The 24,598-nt window shown below is 37.6% G+C and overlaps 2 protein-coding genes across 7 annotated transcripts in view; one reads left to right on the top strand and one right to left on the bottom strand.

The window, feature by feature from the left end:
• LOC139969641 (uncharacterized) overlaps window positions 1-12,002 on the top strand; it is a 44,209-nt gene extending 32,207 nt beyond the window's left edge. For 4 of the 6 annotated variants that reach the window (XM_071974772.1, XM_071974776.1, XM_071974774.1 and 1 more), the window contains one exon: window positions 4,437-6,970. The gene's annotated coding sequence lies outside the window, so the exon portion shown is untranslated. Of the gene's footprint in view, window positions 1-4,436; window positions 6,971-10,229 lie in introns of those variants that run through there. The other 2 variants (XM_071974775.1, XM_071974773.1) reach the window with 1 other exon arrangement.
• A 2,458-nt stretch (window positions 12,003-14,460) lies between these two features.
• LOC139969636 (uncharacterized) lies at window positions 14,461-22,644 on the bottom strand. Its single transcript, XM_071974764.1, has 7 exons — window positions 22,290-22,644; window positions 21,676-21,784; window positions 21,297-21,441; window positions 20,557-20,755; window positions 16,979-20,192; window positions 16,396-16,512; window positions 14,461-15,858 (listed from the first exon to the last, which is right to left on the bottom strand). Exons 2-7 carry the CDS (start codon window positions 21,782-21,784, stop codon window positions 15,596-15,598), a joined length of 4,047 nt encoding a protein of 1,348 aa, XP_071830865.1. The 5' UTR covers window positions 22,290-22,644; the 3' UTR covers window positions 14,461-15,595.
• Between the last annotated feature and the right edge of the window lie 1,954 nt (window positions 22,645-24,598).

Here is a 24,598-nt window from a genome sequence, read left to right as displayed (position 1 = left end):
CTGACCGGTTCAAGTATAATTCTTTCTATTTCTGGCGGAATCTGTCAAACCATCGATGAAAAGTCACATAGCTAACAAATAGAACTTTAACGCTGAGCAAAATCAGTGAGATCGTCGTTATAACCGCTATCAGTTAAAAGAACAACTAAGCCTTTATACTATCGCAAATTACAGTGTACCGCCATACTAATCAATGATATGAATGTAAACATTGGAAATATCCCTCAACTATTTATAGCCGTCACCAAACCTTCCGCATAGAAAAGGGAATAAGCAATGTGAGCATTTTGAGACTCTATGGAAGTTCATGCATAACTGTCGGGTAAAGGCAGCTGCTTTGTAGCTGCAAATATTTTCGACATAATGACAAACTCGTTTAATACATTCAGTGAGGTATTCAAACATTTTGCTGCAAAATGACATGATTATTTATCAAATGTCATCAAGTAGACAATTTCGCAGCAAAGTGATAAAATGATCGCTTTATATATCTGAGCAATTCAACATTTTGCAAACGAAATTATGAGTTAAGCTCAGAAAGTCATCATCTCGACAATCTGTAGCAAAAATAATTAATTAATCAAGTAATGAATATTTAATACGTTCGCATCAGAATGTCCTTAATTTCAAATGTTTTTCAGGAAAATGGTGAATTGCAGCAAAATTGTAAAACAAAATCTTAATATTTTTAATGCACCACAGCGTTTCCGTATTTTGTTTACAGGGATATGTTTTGAAAGTAAAATAATCGGTGTGCACCGATTATTAACGGTAACGGTTGAAAGGTCGGCAGTTTGCACACCGTTTCCCTTCCCGCCAAAAACAATTTTTATTGGTAATGATACTTTCAAACGTAAACGCTGGCTACATGCACTGACGGTGATGCAATTCTTAAAAAGCATTTAATGTTTGCCCATGGAGTGGTGCGAAAGCCTTTCAGCGGCATTCGAGAAAGTATTTTTAATTTGTTCGAAAAAGTTAATAATTGTTAACAACGAATTAATTATCCGTTGCTAGGAACTACTATTTGGATCGAACGAAATATTGATTCGTAAGAAATAATTAACGGTAAACATTTTATGGTTCGAATCATCGGTTCGAAAGAGTAGCAACGAAGCAATGATATGTTCGAAGGAAATAATCATTTGTAGCAACGAACTAATAATTCGTAGTAACGAATTCAAAATATCTTCGAACGGCACTAATTGGCTTTTATAGAGTTGCATTGATCCTTGATATATATCAGCGACGTAGCCAGGAATTTGAAAGAGGGGGGGGGGGGGAGCACTTTTTGCGATTGATATGGATTTTCAAAGTTGTAGGCACGACTATCTGAGCGGAGCGCCACCATCGGTTGGCGCGGGGCGTACAAGAAAATTTTTGGTTTTACAAACCCCCCAGATGGCCGGAAACGGCCCTTCCCGAATGTTCATTCTGGTTCCCTGGCCTCTTGCTAACTTGAGACACCTCATTCAATATCACTTTTAAACCCAAAAAACAAACGAGTTAAAATAGTACGTAATTCAATAATACATAATGTATTAAAATTAGCAAGGTACACAAGGGCGGCGGAAGCACTTTTAATCTGGGGGGGGGGGCACCGACGTCAAAGGGCACTTTGCAGAAATTCGATTGGACTGATGCAGCCTGATATTTAGTACCCTTTATAAATCTGTATTATCTTATTTGCGTATACACATCACTCCATCAACGCCCCCCCCCCCCCGTCTTAGTAGTCTTACTTTTCAACTTCTGATACTTGTAGATACAAAGATAGGCCAGAAACGTCTTTGATACAACCATAGCCAGTAATTGTCTTTGATACAACTGTAGCTAGTAAATGTTTATCGAAAAGGCTGTTTTGGAACTTGGAACGCCGATCGCGACAACAACAGGCAACAAAGTGCTGCAGCTCTATACATATAAAGTCTGATAATCAACGATAGGCTTATTTGACTGTGGAATGTTCTCAACTGAAATTTTATCTGCGTAACGGGTTCTTAAGTAGATGTTAATAATGACAAGATCGTATACTAGTCTTTTTCGGCCGGTAGAGTATTGAATGAAACGGCACGCGATATGAATGACAGCCTAGATGACAGAAGAATAGGTCACCTAATTTAGCCATAATCTTGCTACGTTCATTTCAATAGTTTTTCCTGTCTAGACTCTTAAACTCGTCCAGCAAGCTTATGGATTTGAATTATGGGTGTTTTAATAAAAAAGATAACTTGGCCAAAAAAAGTGTAGGCCCGGGCCTACAGTGCTACATACTGGCTAAGCCCCTGATAGTTCTAAATTAGGATTAGATCTCTTACTGAAATATCGCTGACCTAATAAGGTGATCAAGAGTACAAGTTTTATGTAGAAAAAGGGCACATTTTTAACCTGAGGAAAAGTGGGGGGCACTTGCCCCCTGTGCCCCCCGGTTCCGCCGCCCTTGAAGGTACATGTACAGAGTAGTCTTACTTTTCAACTTCTGAATCTTGTAGATACAAAGATAGTCCAGAAATGTCTTTGATACAACTGTATAGCTAGTAAATGTTTAAGTTAGCCTAATAAGAGAAGGCGAGAGCTATCCGACGATTGCCATCTGATGCAAATTTCTCAAGTGTTTTCTCAACTGAAATATTATCTGCGTAAACGGGTTCTTAACTACATGTTAAAAAACTGACAAGATCGGATCCTATAGTCTTTTCGGCGGGTAGAGTGTTGAATGAAACTATCGTGCTACATACTGGTTACGCCCTGATCATATGATATCATTATCAGCAGATTTTGTTTCCTGTTTAAATTCTTTTACATGTTCTTTTACATAATATATCAGAAAGACAAACATAGTGCTCTTTTACAAGTTTTCCAGTAGGATGATTCTTGTTTATTGTCCAATGTCTGGACTTTAATACATTTGACGAACTTAACTGATGGACAATATAAACTTTCATATTTTGTAATACAGCCAGATATGCAGTGGCCTAAAACAAATATCGTTATCGCAGTGTATTAGCAGTGTAATAATTATTTATAGTAAGTGCGTATCACGTACGATTGCTAGCTAATAGCTTCATAACATGCCATTCGTGCAACAACTTAGGACGACTCATTGAACGAACGTTGTCGACGTTGTTGTGCATACAGTTCGTGACATTCCATAGAGTGCGGTTAGGTAGGCAATATGTATTTTATTACGCAGTGGCCAACTGTAGGCTTGTAATTGGCTATAAGCTAAATTTAGCTAATTGCATCTGCCAAACTAAGTAAGTAGTTGAATCAGTAGGCGTGAATGTTACTACGATTACAATCGAGTTAACGGAGATGACGAGTAATCAATATCAAAAGAGCACTGACGAAATACCATGCTAAAAAAACGACAGTTTAAAAAAAATCGACACTGAAAGGGGGGGAGCGGTCGCTCCCCTGCTCCCCCTGGCTACGTCCCTGATATATATATAACTCCAACTCTATTAGTGATGAAATTAAACGTTGAATATGTTTGTGTTGTGAGGGTGCATGGCAGTAAAATTCTTCCTATGTGATAAAGAACTGATAAAAAAGTGACAAAAGTTTATCATAAACGGTGTATAACTTATACTCTAAATTAGATCTATATACATGTATATCTAAACGCCAAGTTGAGCTAACAAATCATTTGAGTGAGATTGAAAATTGGGATAAGGAAGTATATACACCATTAGTAGTAGTCTTATCCTTTCCTGGCTGCATGCAAAAAGTCCCGACTGAACCATCCTCCCCCGACTGACGTTGGGAAGCCAGCCCCCCCCCCCCACCGTTCTCCCACTGATCCACGATAATCACATTGATAGGGCTTTATATGACCTGATGATGGCTACTACACTAAACCTATAAACAGATGCTCTTCGTCCTGATTTAGCAGCCTTTTTTTCTGTTCATGTTTTATTTGCGATGGGGGTGGCGGGGATTTGTGTTTAAAGGGGACATGAACTCAACGATTGTATTTTGTTGATGTGACAGTGGTCTTTTGAAAAACTGTCTGTTTTGTAAATCTGTGATATCCAAGTGCCACGAGGATCTGAAACCTTTTACTCCATTTTTTTTGTTGTTGTTGTATATTTGCAAGGTTGAATGATAACGGTGTTGACATCGAAACCAATCAGTGTCATCATTAGGTCTGTTGTTGAAGTTGTTCAGCAATGGCATCTTAATCACGTACTCCAATAGCAATTTTACGGTTTGTGTCTCCTTTCACGTGATAGTTTGATGTTACTAACGGCCACGATAGCCGATTTTCTCATTGCATAATTGGTTTGTGATAGTTCAGTTGGAGCACAAAAAATGGTATATCCGACTTATTAAAGGTGAAAATACTACCGTTTTTAACAGTCTTACAACTTTTTTCAATTTCTTTCTTTCATTATTAAAAATATTGCTCCTGTGTGGCATCTGCCTCGCTTCAGCTGAACGACTGCAAATATAGGCATGGCGGATGGAAATATCGACGTACGGGCGTTGAGGTTGACAATAAGAAGTATTGTGAGAACCCATATCCCGTATACAAATGAGACAGTTAACAGCATTGACGAGTTGTCTCCTGGTGATCACGTGGTTCTGTATCGATGGTTTGGGCATCCACGTTGTCACATGATCGTTACTGGCGTTAATAAATCCAACAATACAATGAACGTTATCAGATTTACATACCAAGATGGCGTCGTCGAGGGGGAAGTAGCTTTCCCCGGACCTATTTATAAGCTTATTTATAGTAGTCCCTACGATGCGGAGGAAGTCATCCGCCGGGCGAGGAGTCGCAAAATGCCAGCTAAGCTCTACAGTATTCTAGAATTTAACTGTAAGCATTATGCATTTTGGTGCGAAACTAACACCATTCCGCCGATTCCGTAAAACTTTAAAGACATGGTTTGTCCATCTATCCTGTTACAACGGACCACTTGATGTTTAGGTCGATGCATAACCAGTGATTTTCCTTGATCGAGTAGAGAATGGATAAAAAAACAGTCACTTTACGTTTGAAATTGCGCTATAGTGTACTGTACATGGATATTAATCCTTTTTGTTTTAAATGAGTCAGATGTTTATTGATTTATGTAGTATATTGTATACTGTTTGATGCTCGAATGTCGATGTCAATGAATAATTTTGTTGTTTCCACAACAAGAGACGGCGTTTATATTTATTCTGATTCCCTCTGTGTTTAATATTCATTGATTATTTGTTAACTGTTTCAATTAATTTTTAATTGGCTAAAAATCTTTAGGTTTATGTAGAGCTAATCCCCGATATCAGTGCATAAGCCTTACAAGTTTGGAGATGGCTTTTTTTTCCTCAATTACCTCTGACATCTATGTTAGGCAATCTTAGAGGATTTGTTTCCATCGTTTGCTTCATTAATAGCACTAGAGGCGGTAAGAGGTCATGAGCATGTTTTGTTTTGTAATTTAAGATGGATTGCTACTTGTGTTGTTGGGAATTTTTACCTGACATTACATTTTCACAGCTGGGTGGTTTAACTAAACTTTACAATTTCACAATTTCGGGTGATTTAACGTCATATTCACACACAGAAAAGGGGAACCATATTTGACTTTTCAACTGGTTTTATAAGTCTTTCTATATTTAGCTGCACAAGTGCAATAAATCAGTTTCCTTACTGTTTTGTACGTTTAGACAATGGTGGCTTTGTAACTGTCAGTACCGAGTTTCGTAATCTCAATGAATGGGCCCAATGATCTCCTTTCCCTATTGAATTGCCAGACCAGATTGAGTGCTTTCATCTATGTTTTAATGTTTCATAATTAAAGGTCGTTGTACTGTTTACGTGAAGCTAACATTTTCAGAAATTAAGAGATTGTGTTGACGGAAAATAGAACCAACGTGTAAGAATACCTTTATCATTCCTTATGTATTCACATAAGTGATGGCCCCTGTCGATATTATATCGAGTTTTAGCGAGGGACGATTTATTTTGTTAGCCTTTATTTTCACACAGCATGTTAATCACTGGTTTACCTGTAATCTCGTTTTATTGTACCGATATAAGCATTACGGTAGTATTTCTGGTAGTCAATTTTCAATTTATGCGATTTTGTAAAATTCATTAGCTCTTAGTCTGGATCTGAGTTTGGTCTTGTGTTATATTCAGAGTATGAGGATGTGTGCCTACATTCAGGCAGAATCTCGCCGAACCAGTAAAAACTCCTTTTACTCCATTGAATACATTATTCCAGCTTGTAGACTGACTAGCAGAAAATAAAATGTAGTTTGTAAGCCGAGTCGATGAATCTCCTGCAGATTCCTTCTGTTATCGCCTTCCCCTTGACTGCGTCAGTATTTTATCATCCTGGAGCTATTTAAACGTAGCACCATTATTTTATGTAAACGGCATTTCGGTAGGCTAATTTCAGAGAAGTATTTTCAATGTTTACTTTTCTTTGGGTTTACCATTCCTTCGCCTTTACGTCGATCATACTCTCGTTCCTATCCTCCTGAAATTTTCGTTTGCTGGTTCCTATTTTTATTTTCCATCTCCTTCAGCCTCTTCTTCGACACAACTTTTGCGTTTAAATTTCACATTTGACCTTGGACCCCGTGACCTTTGACGTACTAGTTGTTACGGTACTTCCGGCTGCCTACAAAACATCAATAGTGTCCCTAACTGTTCAGCTTTACTGCAGTTGACATTTAACGATAGCACTTATATTGTAGTTCTTTCATAATTGCCTTAAAAATCATAAAAATGTGAAAAACAAAAAGAGGAGTGAGCGATTCATATACATTAAAAGAAACAAAAGGGACTAAACGCTTAATTAAGACAACCTCCTCTCTAAGGTCAAGTTACATAGATAAAACAAAACAAAAACCTTTCAAAAAGTGATGAGAAATAAATCATCATACAGAGTGTGAGACTTTCATGGCGACGCACTCCCTGACACCAAATACAGACTCGAACTGGGAAAACCCATCAGAAATTCCCTCCAAACCTGGAACCGTATCAATGTTCAAAATCGACAATGAGACAATGGAATTATAAAGACATGTTGTATCCAGTAGCAGTCACGATAAGGTCAAAGAATCGGCCCGGTACTAAGCAACAAACAATATGATAAAATCTTGGCAACATACCAACATGGATCGCTTCTTAAGTCTGATCATGGCGAGTTGTATACTCTTTTATAAATGCGCTTGTATACGTTTTTTAAGTTTATTCCTTGCCATGTCATGGCAAGGAATAAAAGAACGAATGCAGTGTGCAAAAGAAATGTATATGCGTTGGTGATGGTGTGTGTGTATATATGTGCGTGTGATCCAATGAGTTGGCTCAATGGTAACTTCATATTCTGATAATAGTTAATATACGAAGATGTATGTCTACTCAACATTCAACCTTGCATTCATAGTGAACAATGACAATTTCCCTTATTCGACCGTTGACCCCTGGCCTTTCATTCTTCCGGTCTTCATGACGAAAGTCCATATTTCAGGGCACCTTGCGAAGTAGAAAAGTATCGCTTATGTGAAGGTAGAGGATTTTAGTCTCCTCTCCTCTGCTCTGCTCTCCTCTGCTCTCCTCTGCTCTCCTCTGCTCTCCTCTCCTTTCCCCTCCTCTCCTCTCTTTGTTGGTTAATAGCTGGTACATGTAGGCCTAAATATTTTGGGACCATCAATCGGGCCCAATATGTGCCAAAATTTATTAGCTCAGCCCACTGATGTGGGTAAAGTTTATGTGATACTGTAGCTTAGGAAATGTCTGTCTCTTATTTTAAAAGCGTACTTCGGCAATCGCTGGCTGAGTTTTGTGAAATTTGCAGTAAATGTGCCGACCAAATTGGGATTGCGATACAGATTAATAATGAATAGATGATTGGTAAAGGGAAGTGGTAATGTTTGCATTTTTTTTCATTTTTCGATGACTTGGCATTCTTTTTAGAGTTCTCACTCCTTCTATAATGTAGATATAATCTATGTTAGTGAGCTTTATCTGGAGGGAGGCAGCTCATCGGGGTACGGAACAACCGATAGTCATTAGGCATGGCATATCAGTAGGCAGACCCTTCCTATGCCAATTAGGTATTTCCCCTTACGTGTGTCAATTGCCCTATAGGTGTATCATCCCTTACCCTCGATTGATATTTGATGCTATTTGATGTCAGTCTAAACATGGAGGTAGTTAAAGCTTGGTGAACATGAGTAGAACTACTACGGCAGAATGTGCAAGTCAGTGTTACTTCATTCCCTTGTGCTGTTGCGTTACCAGTGCTTCACCACATTAATCATGGAGCTGTATGCATGGTTTAGTTAAACTGCAAACATACAACACAGCACTATTGACTCATGGAGCCCTGCAATAAATTAAGACTTCCTTTCACAGATGACAGGTTAAGCCACTGTAGCATGGATGCTCTAGTTTCTACCTCAAATGCATTTGAAGTTTAACTCCGGACATTTACAAGTATAATTCTTTCTATTTCTGGCGGAATCTGGTCAAACCATTGATGAAAAGTCACATAGCCGAGGGATAGAACTTAACAGCTAAGCAAAATCAGTGAGATCGTCAGCCCTAATACTTCGAGAATTTACAGTGTACCATCATACTAATCAATGACGTTGGAATATAAACTTTGGAAATATCCCTAACCTATTTATAGCCATCAATATGTGCGCAATATAAATCGCTATTATCATTATTATCAAACCTTCCGCACATTCGAAATGAAAATGCAATGTAAAGCATTTTGAGACCCTATTAAGTTAATGTATAACAGTTGGTTACAGGTAGCTGCTTTGTTATGGAAACGTTTAAATGTTAAAATCTTTCTGCAAATATTTGCAACACAATGACAAATTTGATGTCTCTGCTGTGAGGGTGCATGGCCATAAAGTAATTCCTGTGTGATAAAAGTGTGATAAAGAAGTGACCAACGTTGAGCACATTTTGGCGGGTCTTTCAGAAAAGACTAAATCCTCGATAACAGACATTTCACGCCATTAAATCAAACATTGCCCTATTCTATATATAGACTTATTGACTAACTTTAAGACATGTAATACCGGGACTTTAACTGATGGTCCCCGGAGCAGGAATGGGTGTGACAATAACACTGCTTGTCTTTATATCTCTGAACACCCATCAGAAAGAGAAGGCTTGGTATTAGCTGGTATCCATCCACGAGAGTGTAGTGCACAGGATTTAAAGGGTAAGGGGACGTACTAAAAATAACCCGACTGTTTTAAGTAGGGCCTGAACCTCTATAAGGGCGAGGTGAATCAAAGCATTTAAAGGAGTGGGTATTGTCTTGGCTTCATTGAGGCCGACTCGGATGTATGAGGACTGTGGACGCTTGCCTGCCACACCCCCCAAAAAATAAAAGTAACGTCAAATTATTGGTGCATATACATCTGCATGTACATCTAAACGCAATGTTGTGCTAATAAATTATTTTAGTGAGATTTAAAAATGGGGTATGGAGATATGCTTTTTAGTAGTAGTCTTATTCTTTCCCGGCTGAATGCAAAAAGTCCCAACTGAACCATCCCTCCCACCCCGACTGACGATGGGAGGCCAAACATCCCCCTCCCCCTCCACTCCCACTGATCATCACATGGATAGGGCTCCAAATGATGATGGCTTCCTTTAACTCGTAGGAAATACTACACTTAAACATTATTTACAAAGATCTTCGTCCCGCTTAAGATGTCTTCCTCTTTTCGCGTGTTAATGTTTTCAGGATTTGTGTTTAAAGGGGACATAAACTCAACCATCATATTTTGTTGATGTGATAGATATCGCTTTAAAGAACTGTATGTTTTGTAAATCTGTGATATCCAAGTGCCACGAGGATCTGAAACCGTGACTTTCATTTTGCTTGTCTTTTCCTTCATATTTTCAAGGTTGAATGATAACGGTGTTGGCATCGAAACCAATGTCATCATTAGGCTCTGTTCGGGGAAGTTGCTCAGCAATGGCATCTTTTTTACATATTCCAATAGCAAGTTTATTACTTGTGTGTCCTTTCACGTGACAGTTTGATGTTTTAAACGGCAATGCCGATTTCTCATTACAAAATTGGTTACCGTTCCCTCTGTGATATTTCAGTGGGGGAACAGAAATGGTATATCCTACTTATCAAAAGTGAAAATGTTTACGCTTTTAACAGTTCTTTCAACAACAAAAATCAATTTCTTGATTTTCATTATTAAAATATTACTCTTGTATGATATATGCCTCGTTTCAGCTGAGTGACTGCAAATATAGGCATGGCACACGGAAATACCGGCGAAGGGGCGTTGATGTTGACAATAAGGAGTATTGTAAGAACCTTTATCGCGTATAAAGATGAGACAGTTAACAGCATTGGCGAGTTGTCTCCTGGTGATCACGTGGTTCTCTATCGATGGCTTGGGCATCCACGTTGTCACATGATCGTTACTGACGTCAATAGCTCCAACAATACAATGAAAGTTATCAGATTTACGAGACAAGATGGCGTCGTCGAGGGGGAAGTAGCTTTCTCAGGACCTATTTTTAGGGTAATTTATAATAGGCCCGACGATGCGGATGAAGTCATCCGCCGGGCGAGGGATCGTATGCTACCAGCTAAAGCCTACAATATTCTAACATTTAACTGCAAACATTACACATTTTGGTGCGTAGCTAACACCATTCCGCTGCTTCCGTAAAACTTTCAAGACATGGTCTGTCCATCTACACTGTTTAGGAGTTGCAACAGGCCACTTGATGTTTATGTCGATGCATAACCAGTGAGTTTTCTTCATCGACTAGAGTATGGATGAAAAACACAGTCACTTTACATTGGAAATGGCGCTATCGTGTAGTGTCATGCATATTACTCCTTTTGTTTTAAATGTGTCAGATGTTAATTGATATATGTAATATTTTGTAAAACAGTTTGATGCTTGAATGTCGATGTCAATGAATAATTTTGTTGTATCCACAACAAGAGATGGCGTTCATTTTGATTGGATTCCCGCGGTGTTTAATTTGTCGTTGCTTATTTGTTAACTGTTTCAATTATTTCCTAATTCGCTACAGATATTTACGTTTATGTATAGCTAATCCCCGATATCAGTGCAGAAGCCTAACTTTGAAGATGGCTGATTTTCTCAATTACCTCTGATATCTATGGTAGGCAATCTTTGGGAATTTACTTCCAACTTTTTATTCCTTAACAGCACTTGAGGCGTTTAGAGGTCATGAGCATGGTTTTTGTTGTAATTTGTGATAGCCTGTTACTTGCGTTGTTTAGAATTCTAACTAAACTTTACATTTCACAGTTGGTTGGTTTAACTAAACTGTACATTTTTACAGTTGGATTGCTTTAACTTAATGCTAAATTACCATAGAAAGGGGAACCATTTGTGAGTTGTTAACTGGTTTTGTATACGTCTTTCTATGTATAGTTGCACAAGATCAGCTTACGTACTGTTTGTGTACATTTAGACAATGGTGAGCTTGTTACTATCAGAACTGGGTTTTGTAATTGCAATGATCTGTTCAATGATGTTTTAAAGGTTTCACAATGTAAAGTCGTTGTATATACTGTACTGGTTATGTGAAACTTACATTTTTAGAAATTAAGAGATTGTGTTGAGGGAAAATAGCACCGACATGCAGGAATACATATTATATGTATCATTCCCTTTGTATATGCATTAGTGATGACCTCTGTCTTTCATATATCGAGTAAGTTTATCAAGGATTGGTTTATTTTGTTAGCCTTAAATATTTTCACAGCATGTTAATCACTTGTTTACATGTAATCTCGTTTTGTATTTGTGGTAGTCAATTTTCAATATATGCGATGTAAAAACCTATGGTAGCAGTTCTTAGCCTGGATCTAAGTTTGGTCTCGTGTTAAATTCATAGTATGCGAATGTAACCCTAACACTCAGGCAGAATATCGCCTTAACCGGAAAATACTCAATTTTTGTGTCCAGCTAGACTGACAAGAAGAAAATATATGTAGTCTGTATGACTAGTCGATGAACATCCTGTATTTTCTTCTGTTATCGCCTTCCCCGTTATCGCGCGACACTATTTTATATCGTGTAGCTATTTCAGAGTAGCTCTATTATTGGGTAAAATGCATATCGGTAGGCTAATGTCAGAGACGTATTTAGAATGATTTACTTTTCTTTGAGTCAACCATTCCTTCGCCTTCCGTCGATCAAATTATTCGTTCCTATCATCCTGATATTTTCTTTTGTTAGTTCCTATTTATATTTTCCATCTTCTTCGGGGGGCCAAGTTTCGCATTTTCATTCACGAGTGGATCTCCCCATTCGAACGTTACGTGCTTTAAATTTGACATCGTTCGTTCCTTGCAGTTTGTTTGAATAGTCCAATAATTCCACACACACACACACACACATACGTGTGCTTGGTGGCAAACGAGGTAGTCCGTACTGAACCTTACAAACGAGGAAACCCTAGAAAACCTTCAGAGAGGTCCACCCTTTTGAGTGGTAGCAGTAGGTTACCTGTGAGAGCATCCTATGTGCCGAAGTTGATCGTAGGAACTAATCTTGGCAATGAGATGTGTACATACAAAACGAGGTAATGATTTAACACACATACACACCTATCGTGAAGCCAGAATCGGGAAAACGAGGTAATTTACTCCTCATAAGTCTACATATCAATAGAGGAAATACTAAGATACACATTGTTACACTAGGTTGTCCATTTCACTACCAAATCGAGGAACCACTGTAGATTGTTACTTTAGAAGTCTACATATCAATCGGGGTTACTGAATCGTGCACATTTCCTGTATAAAGGATACTGTTCATGGATGACCAGTCAGAATTCCGCACACCCATTGAGACAATTCTGAATAACGAGTTTTCAGGATCGATTTATTTCTTACGTAAGCGACGGTTGGGTTATGTTGTGTTATTACACAACTTAAGAATATTTGATCCGTGATGTCAAAAAGTCATGTATATACTTCAGAAGTTCGCAAGTACTGATATGATATCAAATCGAGCAGTTAATTTACTATGTGGCCGAGAAATGTTAAATGTTTATTCATAAGTCCACATACCAATCGAGGTAATGCTGATTATACGTATTATACACTCGATTAGCGATCATAATATCAAATCGAGGAATAAGTGCATTTCTTCTACACAGTAACGAAGCATTTCATTAGCCGTCATGATATCAAATCGAGCAATTAATACGCTACTGATATAACCTAGAAATGTTAAATGTTTATTTCGGAAGTCCACATGCCAATCGAGGTAATGCTGATTATACGTCAAAGTATACACTCGATTAACGGTCATAATATCAAAACGAGGAATAAGTGCATTTCTTCTACACAGTAACGAAGCATTTCATTAGCCGTCATGTTATCAAATCGAGCAATTAATACGCTACTGATATAACCGAGAAATGTTAAATGTTTATTTCGGAAGTCCACATGCCAATCGAGGTAATGCTGATTATACGTCAAAGTATACACTCGATTAGCGGTCATAATATCAAAACGAGGAATCAGTGCATTTCTTCTACACAGTAACGAAGCATTTTATTAGCCGTCATGTTATCAAATCGAGCAATTAATACGCTACTGATATAACCGAGAAATGTTAAATGTTTATTTCGGAAGTCCACACGCCAATCGAGGTAATGCTGATTATACGTCAAAGTATACACTCGATTAGCGGTCATAATATCAAAACGAGGAATCAGTGCATGTCTTCTATGGCAATAATTGTGTTATATTGGCGCGATATAACTGCATATTGAGAATCAACCGAATGAACGTCAAGGTAGGCCTTTACACGCTGATGGCAAGTTGATGATGCCTCTGTCATATCTAACGTAAACATAAATGTGTAAACTTCAGAAGTACACATACCAATCGAGGCAATGCTGTGCGTTTGAATAGAGGTCACAATACCACATCGAGGAGTCTAGGTATTTCTTATGTCAACGGACATGGGGCTAATTTGTCGGACAGCAGTTTGTATTCAGAGGAGCATACACGAATGGATGATATAATAGATATACCCATATACATGCGACTCAATGCTTACACTATTTCGGCTAACCTATATGTATCTGTCATAATTTAAACAGTGTGTAAACTTGAGAAATTCACCCGACAATCGAGAAAAACTCTTCATTTGGGTTCATGAATATAGTAATCAATGTACTCCTAATACAACCGAAACATGGAATATTTTTCATTGATGAAACTTCAGAAGTCCATATACCATCCAAGGAAGTACTGACTATTGAATAGCATATACACTTGACTAGCTATCGAGCCTATCATAACATCAAATCGAGGAATCAGTGCATTTCTTATACCATGAAAAATTGTATTGCCATATATTATGTTTAGGAGGGACAGATAAGTATTGGTTGTACTCCACTGAACCTTGAAGTTTGCTTTAGTGTTTACTACGATAGAAAAGAAAGAAGATCGAACATAAAGGTGACTCAAACACAAACATGTTTTCTCTAAAATGAACAATAAAACAAGTGGTATAACGTGTTAAAATATAAAAAGGAGACTAATTAAAGAGTAGATTAAGTGATGAGAGGTAGGTTAGAATAAACACTAACATTTCTTCTTCAAGTCTGTTCCATACCTTCTTGCCAGTTTTAGCTATTTTTTGGTGATGAAAAAGGAGCCCTTTATATCAAACTTTGTAGAACATGGTGACTAAAAAGAATCTGTTTTATCAGACAAGTAAAGTACATATTTCATGGGAGGGCAGGTCTTGGTCACTGAGAAGCCCCTTTATACTTACTGATAATCTTGTACGTTTTCTCAAAATCAAATATACCTTCCTTAATACTTTTACAATCTATACAAAAACATACTTCTTTTTTGAAGGCTAAAATACACCACTTATGTAACAAATGACAACATGTGAAGTAAATAGGAATGAACACTGTTATAACTGACCCTGCATGAATAATGCACAAAATAGGTCTAGAAAGAAGTTTAAGTCCTTGAAACTGACAAACATATGCTATACGCTACACAATGATTGAGGTTCTGCAAGAACACAACATCAGGTGTGATAAACTATTATCAATAGACCAGAACATTTTGTTCAAAATATTCAACTGTTACTACAAAGATTCAAAGAATATAAATCATTTTTAACGCCAATTGAAAATTACTTTGAGGATTTTTTTTTTTTTAAATTGGTAGCAATGTTCTGATCTCAAGTTAAAACCATGTTGAAGTAACTTTGGAAAGAATTAAACAGGGTGTACTCACAGTAAAGAGTTGAGCTCATGCACATGACAAGACTATGAGTACAGTACACATAGAGATTGGATTTGTTAAAAGTTTCAAAGTCACTGCCCTACAACATAATAATCCAAAAGTGACTTTAAAAAAATGCTTCTTATACAACAAATGGTACTTCTTAAACAATGAGAGGTAAAAAGAATCCAAACTCAAAGAACACTGTGAGGGAAAATAAACATAGTTCCAGGATAGAAAGTATTTGCTGAATGTTGTGTTTTTTCTCTTTTATTGCATCAATTTGCATTTAAGACATCGATGTGTTGCTGCACTACTGCATGTCAGAAAACAATATTCCACTCTCAATGCAGCTTCCTTGATTTTGAGACAATACAATTTCTGCAGAAATCCTTAATGTTCCTCCATGACCTAGAATGAAGAGATTTCTCTTTTACCATTACACTCTCAATCTCAGTTTTGCCAGGAAGCTTGTTCCGTAAGATCAGCCCTGAAAAATGCTTCATTATGGCGTCCCTTTCATCCGTGCTCCAGGCTTTCCTCTTTGTAGTCTTTTGTGGCACATTTGAAGAGCTTGTAGTACTGCGAACCTTGAATGCATTATCATCTGTAATCACAAACATATCTCTAAAATTAATATTTTTAACATACTAACCATCAGAAGTGTAAATGATTTGATTAATTGGAAACAAGGGGAAGTAATCACCTTGCTTTTAACAACATTTCATTCCCACTACATATTCCCACTACACTACATATGTGAATATTGCTTTGTTATGAGATTGACTTTACTTGCATTCATTGTTATACAAATAATGAATGGTTATGAGTGCAATAGTGCAAATATTTCATGAGTTGAAATATTTGCACTATTGCACGAATGGAAACCATGCATTATTTGTTTTATACAACACCTTCAAATTTGGATATAATTGGATGTAAAATGCACTCATGCAACAGATTGTTTTGGAAAGACAGGTTTCTCTGCTCTCTTACCATTGAAAAAAAGTGCTATCAAAAAAGTATAACCCATGGTTCTATTTCATAGAGTGCAATAGAGCGGATTTTGCATGCAATCGACGAGCAATTGACCAATCAAATGGCCGGAATATAATTAGGTGTTGTATAAAATAGAAACACTCACCAGTTTCTTCTAGCATTGCTTCTGGTTCCTGTAGTTCCTGTGCTGCAGCATTATCCTCAACATCTGCATCTGAACATTCATCATTACTATCAGCATCACCAGGGTCCTCTACAACTTCTATAAAATCACAAAACACATAGTCATTATGAGATTGGTCACTGTAAATACAATTCTATACAGCTTCATCAAATTAGATTTTACCAAACGTTCAAACTGAATAGAAATATGCATTGGCATCAGTACATGACCAACTGATTAGTGATATCAGACCTGATCTCGCAATGCCACACATAATCGCTTCATGATAAAAAATATTCTTAATCCAACAAATTGCATACATGTTTCGCATACCACTAAATTTTTTGTTAGTGCTAGCTTTATCCTGTTTGGATTTACAGGTCTGAAACCTTCTGTCTGAAACCTTCTGGCAATGAACATTAAGGCAAAATAGCTACCAAGATGGTTTGATCACATTTATGATTGCATTTATTTAATATCTCATCCTAAATAGACATAAACTATATTCAAGCAATTTACATTGAAACTTTTGTCAATATATTATTTAAAAAAAAAAAAAACTTACCTTCATTTGCACTGACTTGCATGTCCTTCCAAGATTTTCCTTTCATTTCTGTTAATGAACCTGGCTTCTCTAGATTCAGCAGAAACTTAGTCATCTTGGCTAATTGCATTGTTTCATCTGGCAACCGATAGTAGGCTCTATGTGTTCGGATATCATGACCCATGAATTTTGCAAGTACTTCTAATTCATTCTCATCAAGATGTAGAATTTGAGAAACTGTAGCAATGTGTTTGCGTAAACGTGTAGATCTTAATGTTTCTGGCTTATCTGCTCCAGATGTCTCAGAAAGTTTTCTCAGGCAATCAGCCCCCCGAATGAAGCTCAGTGACCCATAACATGTTCTGGCAAAGACATAGGGATTGTCAGCACTTATGCCTGCTTGATCTCTTGTTGCTACAAGCATGTCAATCTGTGTTCTCATATCACTTGTAAGAATGACAGGAACTGTGTTGCCTCTTTTACCTACAATTTCCACACGGCTCAAAGACTTGCATAGAGTTTTCTCAAATGTTGTTAATGTTTCTTCTAATGCTGTTTCTTTGGCACCTATTGAGCAGCTTTTGTAGTCAACTAATTTCAGTTTTGATGCCTCACCCTGTCTACGTCTGTTAAAAGTGATAACCCTTGTCAGGGTTGCTTCAGCTAGTTTGACCCATGCTGAATGCAAATCTTGTTTACACAAGCCTTTGTTTTGCAAAATTGACAATTGTTTAGCTGCCACACTTTTGGTATAGTTGGCTAAACAGACAATATCAGAAGTAAGCGGAAGAAGCTGTGGACTATTCCGTTTCCTTTGATAAAGTGTACGAAGAGCATGGCTTGATATTTCTTCAGTCCAACGAATCCCACACAGATCAAGAAAACCACTGGCTCTTTGAAACAATATGTCATCACCTCTTTCTAATGCCTGGCCTTTCACGACAGTGGAAACTTTTTTCAAAGTATGACCTACTTTCAGGGCCAGACTTGGATTGATGTATGTGTGAGAGCTGTCACTAAATCCGCACATAGTCCTAACTGACTTGAGGACTTGTTGAAATTTTTCAGGGTTTATAAAATCCAACAAAGATGCATTTTCATCACCAAAAGTCTCTCTCAGCTGTAAAACTAGTCTCCCCAGTTCTCTAAGTTTCTCTCTAATGTAACTATCTTGTTCAGAATTATGTCCAAGCTTAAAACATTCTTTGCTTGCAACTTCAACAATAAGGGCATCACTTTTAATACATCTAGCAACTGAATCTGATTTCATAGATGATAGTACCCGCTGTAGATGCTGTGACATGTCTGTTGACACAGTAGCAGGTAGCAATAAATTACTACTCTGGATAACTTTCCTCCTCTGAGTTTGTGGTACTTTTTCAGGGCATCTGTGTTTCCACATTTCTCTTTTGACTAGGTAAGCATAGCAGTTAGGACATGGGCCATAGTCACTTGGCTTTGCAGGATAACCTGATGGGGATGGCCTGTATGTTACAATAAGTTCCCCCTTGCCCTCTCTTAAAACTTTACAGTTGTGCCTATGATTCCCAATATTCCGCATTTTCTTCAACTTTTGTATCCTAAGTTTGTTGTCTTTTGTCTGTATCCAATCAATGACTTCAGATTCATTTTTGTGTTGTGTTTGAATATGTTGGGATAGTTTTGACTTGCTCTCCTCACAAAAGATGCAGTAGTCTACTTTGTCCCACGTCCTACTACCTTCATTATTAGTTGTCCTCACAAAGACATTTTGCTCCTCTTTACTACCTTCTTCATTGACTTCACTGCCTGAATTAGAAGTTGATGAGACAATGTTAGAAAAGACCTGTGGTGATGGACTTACAGGCTTAGAAGATGAAATTTTGTTCTGGACAGGTATCACATAAGAGGTATCAGAGGAATCACTCTCAGATTCGTATCTATCGTCTGATTCATTGTATTCACTGCCACTGTCTTCACTACTAGATGTTTCAACATAAGTACAAGTCTTTGTTTTGGTACGAAGCCATCGAGAGCTGTTTGAAATGTCAATTGAGTCACGGGACGTTGATGAAATGTTACTGATATCTATTACCGATGATGCAGCCTGCCTTACAGGACTCTCCGGAATAAACTCAAACCTGAAAATATCTTTTACAACAATTTTATCTTGAGCATTGCTTTCTGCAAAGGAAGTATGAAGTGTCTGCCTGGTAGCTTTATCAGTCTGGATTTCGTTTACACTAGCTTTGCTATCAGTACTAATTGCTAAACTGGACGTTTCTGATTGTGTCTGAACTTCATTGATACCTGCTTCACAACTAGTTGTAATTGTGGAACTACATACATCTAATTGTGTCTGCCTTTTAGCATTATCCTTCTGAACTTCACTCATTGTAGCTTTACTATTTGTAGCAATTGTTGAACTGTCTGCGTCTGGCTGTGTCTGCCTACTAGCATTATCAGTCTGGATTTCATTTATACTAGCTTCGCTATTGGTAGTAATTGCTAAACTAGAAGTTTCTGATTGTGTCTGGGTATTAGCTTTTTGTGTTTGAACTTCACTCATAATAGCTTCACAACTACTTGTTATTGTCGAAACATATGTATCTGATTGTGTCTGACTTTTAGCTTTATCGTTCTGAGCTTCATTAGGAATTGATTCCCTATGAGAAGTGATTGTTGAACTGCCTGTGTCTCGTTGTGTCTGCCTGCTAGCATTATCACTCTCAGGTTGATTTATACTAGATTTCTTATTAGATGCAACTGCTGAGCTGGGCATGTCTGAGTGTGTCTGAGCTTCAGTCATACTAGCTTCTTTAAGAACATGTGGTGTACTAGATGTGTCTGAGTAAGCCAGCTTGTTGTTTTCAGTCTGAGCTTCATTCTTACTGGAACTAGATGTGTTTGAATGCACCACCTTGTTAGCTTTATCTGTCTGAGCTCCATTCTCACTTGCTTCCCCGTTAGTATGTGTTGCACTAGATGTATCTGAGGTTGCCTCCTTAGCAGCTTTACCAAATAAAGTGTTGTCAAGAGAAAGTAACAATTCATTGACCACTTCTTCAGTATCTCTTTTGAAACTTACACTCTCATTTTCACATGTTTCTGTTGTACTAGGTATTTCTTTTTGGTAATTGCTTGCTGTAGCAGTTTGTTTTCTAATAGTATTTTTATCAGTGCTATCACTTTCCTCAGTATGTTCCCCATTAGAACCTAATGAACTAGGTTTGTCAGTTTCATTAACTCCTAAACTCTGTAGGAGAAAAAGTGAATATAGTTAAATTAAGAAGCTAAGAAATTCCATGAAATTGAAAAAGACATAAAACTAAAGAATATCACAAAGACATGCACAAAAAACCATCCATTTTGTGGCTATGATCTGCAAAATGAAGTACATGCCACACAATATATGTGCAATATGCTACAATGAACATGAATTGTAACATTTTTACCTGAAGTATCCTACTCAACAGGAAACTTGGAATTTTGTTGTTGTTTGAAAAGTCTCCTCAAGAAACATTCCTACATGTTTGAAAAGAATGAGTAATGTACAAAAGTAAATAAAAAGGATGTTTAAGTATACAGTGTTAGTCATTGTAGCATGTCAAGTTACATACCTGTTGTCTAACTTGTCTCCATGGTGCATCTTTTCTACCATAATCATATCGAATTTCATCACCAGGAAGGATATCACACCTTGCTACCAAAACAAGGTGTGCAGTGCCATCTATGAGAATCTTTAATACTTTGGCATTGGGACTCTTCCATGCATCATTTGCATATCTCCCTAAGCAATGGTTCAAAGTTGCATCAACACTGAAAGAAAGTAAATGTTGTGAATGCACTGGTAATAATAAGTCAAATTATTTGTTTGCAATCATCTACTGATGAAACCTACAACTTCAGTTGGCACCACAATCGTTTACATAGTTCTTCACTTACAATAATACAATCAATTAGTGAAGGTCCACTGTGTGGCCATATGTGTTAACTCCTACTATACTGACATACAGAATGTGGAATACATCTCGACTCAGACTTGAGACCTAGTCCAGGGGATCTGAAGTCCGAGACAAGTCTGACTGCAAGACATCCCAGGTCTGAGTCCTAGTCCACAACAAAAGGACTTGATTCCTACAGCACTGGGTGATAAGATGATGTGGTATGAGGAAGGGAATGCTACACAAATTGAGTTTATTCAAAGAACTACAACATTTATTTAATAATATGAAAGGAAATTTACTTTGGTCCTGATACTATAACACATTTTTATGCTGCTTAGTACACACCATATCCAATTCAAGTAGAAGCTGCTGTGGAATGAGTAGAGGTATTACAAGACATTTGACCTACTTACCACAACTCCTTCCTCCCATCAACAAAATAGTAAACATATGTCAGGTCATCAACATTTTCATAGTTAGATGCTGCTTCCAACTTCCCCTTGTATTCCACCAAAAATTCGCCTGTTGAGAAGCTTTTGTCTGCAAACAGCCCTTTACCTGTAGTAAGTAGAACAAGTAAATATACAACATGCATCTTCCACCTATGTCCATATAGTTCTTCTTTTATCTAGGTAATACAATTGTAGACCCAGTGTACTTTTCTACAAACACTTATAAAAAAGAAACGTTTAGACAGTAGGCAGTTTAAGGACAATAAATATTACAAACTAGATACATATTCTCTTAAATTAATGTCATTGTGGTTAACAAATGTACGCATGTAATGCTCACCAATCGTGGGTGACACTTCTTTAATGTAAAAGCCAGGTGGGTCTTCATTATGTGAATTTATCCATTCTCTAGCTGCTACAGCATAATCAGGTTTTTTTCTGCGCCCCATCTATCAAGAACAAAACAATGTCACAGAGACAATGTTAACAATTAACGATTAAGTTAAGTTATCATATTAAAAGAAAGAAATAAATTTGGCTGAATGCATTCCCCTAAATGCAAGTTAAGTAAATGCATAAATAAAAAACTAACAATAGTCTCGTAGGCGCAAAAAAAAAATGAAAGGGCTAAATTATTTCAACATAGGTTTTAAGGACCATACAAACTTAGGCCCACATGCATTAGTTCATAGGCTACCACAGATGAGATCACTTGTTATCTCTTATCAAAACTGCATCTACTGCATGTTATTGCAGAGCCTAACCTTATGTTATGGCTGTTAAAATATATAGCCTAGCAACATATATAGGCCTAGGCATTTAGTCCTAGACTATGGTCAACACGAATCATAACTCTAGTCTTAGGCCCTATGGCTTTTCGATTAGTGAATTCAAGCGGGTACATTAGGATCATATTACATTTTTGACTAAATAAAAAAGTGATTTTATATTTACCACCGTATTGCGACGGGACAGTTTTCCACCGCAAAACCGAGGAAATCATGCGGGATCCCGCCATTCGATGTAGTGACTCGCAGCCGTCAGTCCATCGTGTAATCGAGGTACTGACATTTTTGTGTGAAATCGCGCCGTAGTCATGTATACACAAAGATGTATATAAACAAGGTGGCATGATGCCAAACGAGGTACTACTTCAAATTGAACCAAAATCACTTTCCTAGCATTTAAAGGATCACAAATAGCGCCACGCCAGTACTTTTCTAATCGAGGTATTCCTCGATTGTCGGTGATACCTCGATTGGAAGGTGTGTAAACGGACGAATTACCTCGATTTCCACCATTTACCAACGCAAAAATGGTCTGTAGTTTTCGCTATGTGTCAGCACCTGGACGGAGGGACGGAATAAAATGTGCGTATCAATTTTGAGAAAACAGCTGGCAGGCATGCTAGCCAAATTTGATATCACTACATACATGCTGATGCTTTCTTAATTTAATATAAATCGTACAACCGTGACTCCCCTCCCCGACCCCTTCCCCCTCCCATTCCCAGCATACACACTGTTTATAGCCATTCCAAGGATCAACGGACTTTTTTACTTTCAAAATGTAAAAGAAGAGACCCTTTTCCAATGAAAGCACGTTGAAAACACATCAGGCAAGCTGTTACCAAAATCTAAGATAGCTAGACTTATATAGACAATATCATGGAGCTGTGCTATGGAGCCTTTTACAACGTGTAGGCAAAACCTGGATGGCCGCTGTGAGCCACGGTAGGTAAGTAAAATTATTTGACTCTTTCTACGTACATGTACACTACATCGATATTCCAAAACTGTGGATGTCACAAGTACGTGATTTTCTTGTTCCCAGACTCTATCTTGTAATACTTTCATAAATAACACCTGGTTTGGGGTGTATTGAAGGAAACAAAACCATATTCATACAATTTCGCAAACGAGGGGTTTTCCGGACGGTACAGTCAGGCTCCAGCGGTGCGAAAAGTGCTTTCTTTTCTTGTAGAATATGCACGGGGTTTCCTGATGTCACTCCTCATTAATATTTAATTAGGTAATAATTATCATATTCGAAGGTCAATTTCTCAGTCATTAAGCAATAATATGTTAGGTAATTGTTGAATTTGATGGAGGAAAGGTGTTTAATTCAATCATTACGGACAAAAGACACAAATAAGGAGTGGAAACGGAGTTTCGGCCGTAATTTCTGAACGCAAATTAACCATTTTCGAACTGTTTAGAAAAATGCTTTCTTTGGCATGAGGCATGATTATCATCATTTCAAATTTTGAAAACTGGTATATTCGCTGAAAAAAACTCCTTTACCACAAATTAATATGCATTTCTCTTCAAATCATCTTGTAACGAAAATCAAGTTCACGACAACTATATACACACACGAATACAGGTTACGAATACAGGTTGCGAGTAAAGTGGTGACTGTCTCGTTACACGTTGGTACGTATTGCGCGAAATGCCATAACTAAGCGTGATAAAACTAGCGGAATTGAATTGCTTACATCATGGAACCCCATGCATATATCGAATGATAAGAGGAACCCCATGCATATATCGAATGATAAGAGGACTTTTTCATGTCAGTGAAATGACTTTTCTGTGTGGATAGGGGCATAAGGACCCCTAGAGATCATGAAATATTCACTGCCAATACATCGATTTGCTATATCCGGTATCCACACATAACAATACATGCAAGCAATACCATATCGTTACAATCGGTACTTTAAACACTACTAGCTGAAGTCAGACATTCAACAATGGCTTACATTTATCACCTTCTATAATTTTATTTAGAGACTCTCATGAAGATGGACCCATGCTGGTGCTCTTCCAAGTGCAAGCCCTGCCACTGCAAAGTGTCCAAGCCCTGCCAGTGCCCCTTCAAATTCACCCTCCTGAAATTGTACATGGGGTTGTTAGTAATCAGCCTATAGAGCCCTGATGTTATCGAGACATGGGCCTTTTTATTAAGTTTATTTTCAAGCATAACTAGTTTTTAGGAAACATTCAGGTTATACAACAGGCAATGAAATTTGAAACCCGAGAGGGCATTTTGGCTTAAAAATAGCCAGAAGAAGCTCTATATACTTCACCCACTGAAAAGACAGTAGTTGCCACTCTGACACCACGATGAGGTCAGCTTTGAGGGACTTTTGATCAGTCTGGAGAACTTTCGTTTTTTAAGAATGACAACAAAATGTCTTTTTGTTGGTCTCTTTATTTCTCGTTTATATTACATAAAACTTTGAGACGTGAAACTGTTAC

The sequence above is a fragment of the Apostichopus japonicus genome, chromosome 7 (assembly GCF_037975245.1).
Source record: "Apostichopus japonicus isolate 1M-3 chromosome 7, ASM3797524v1, whole genome shotgun sequence".
NCBI classification, from domain to species: domain Eukaryota; kingdom Metazoa; phylum Echinodermata; class Holothuroidea; order Aspidochirotida; family Stichopodidae; genus Apostichopus; species Apostichopus japonicus.
This window is presented reverse-complemented; position numbering and strand designations above follow the sequence as displayed.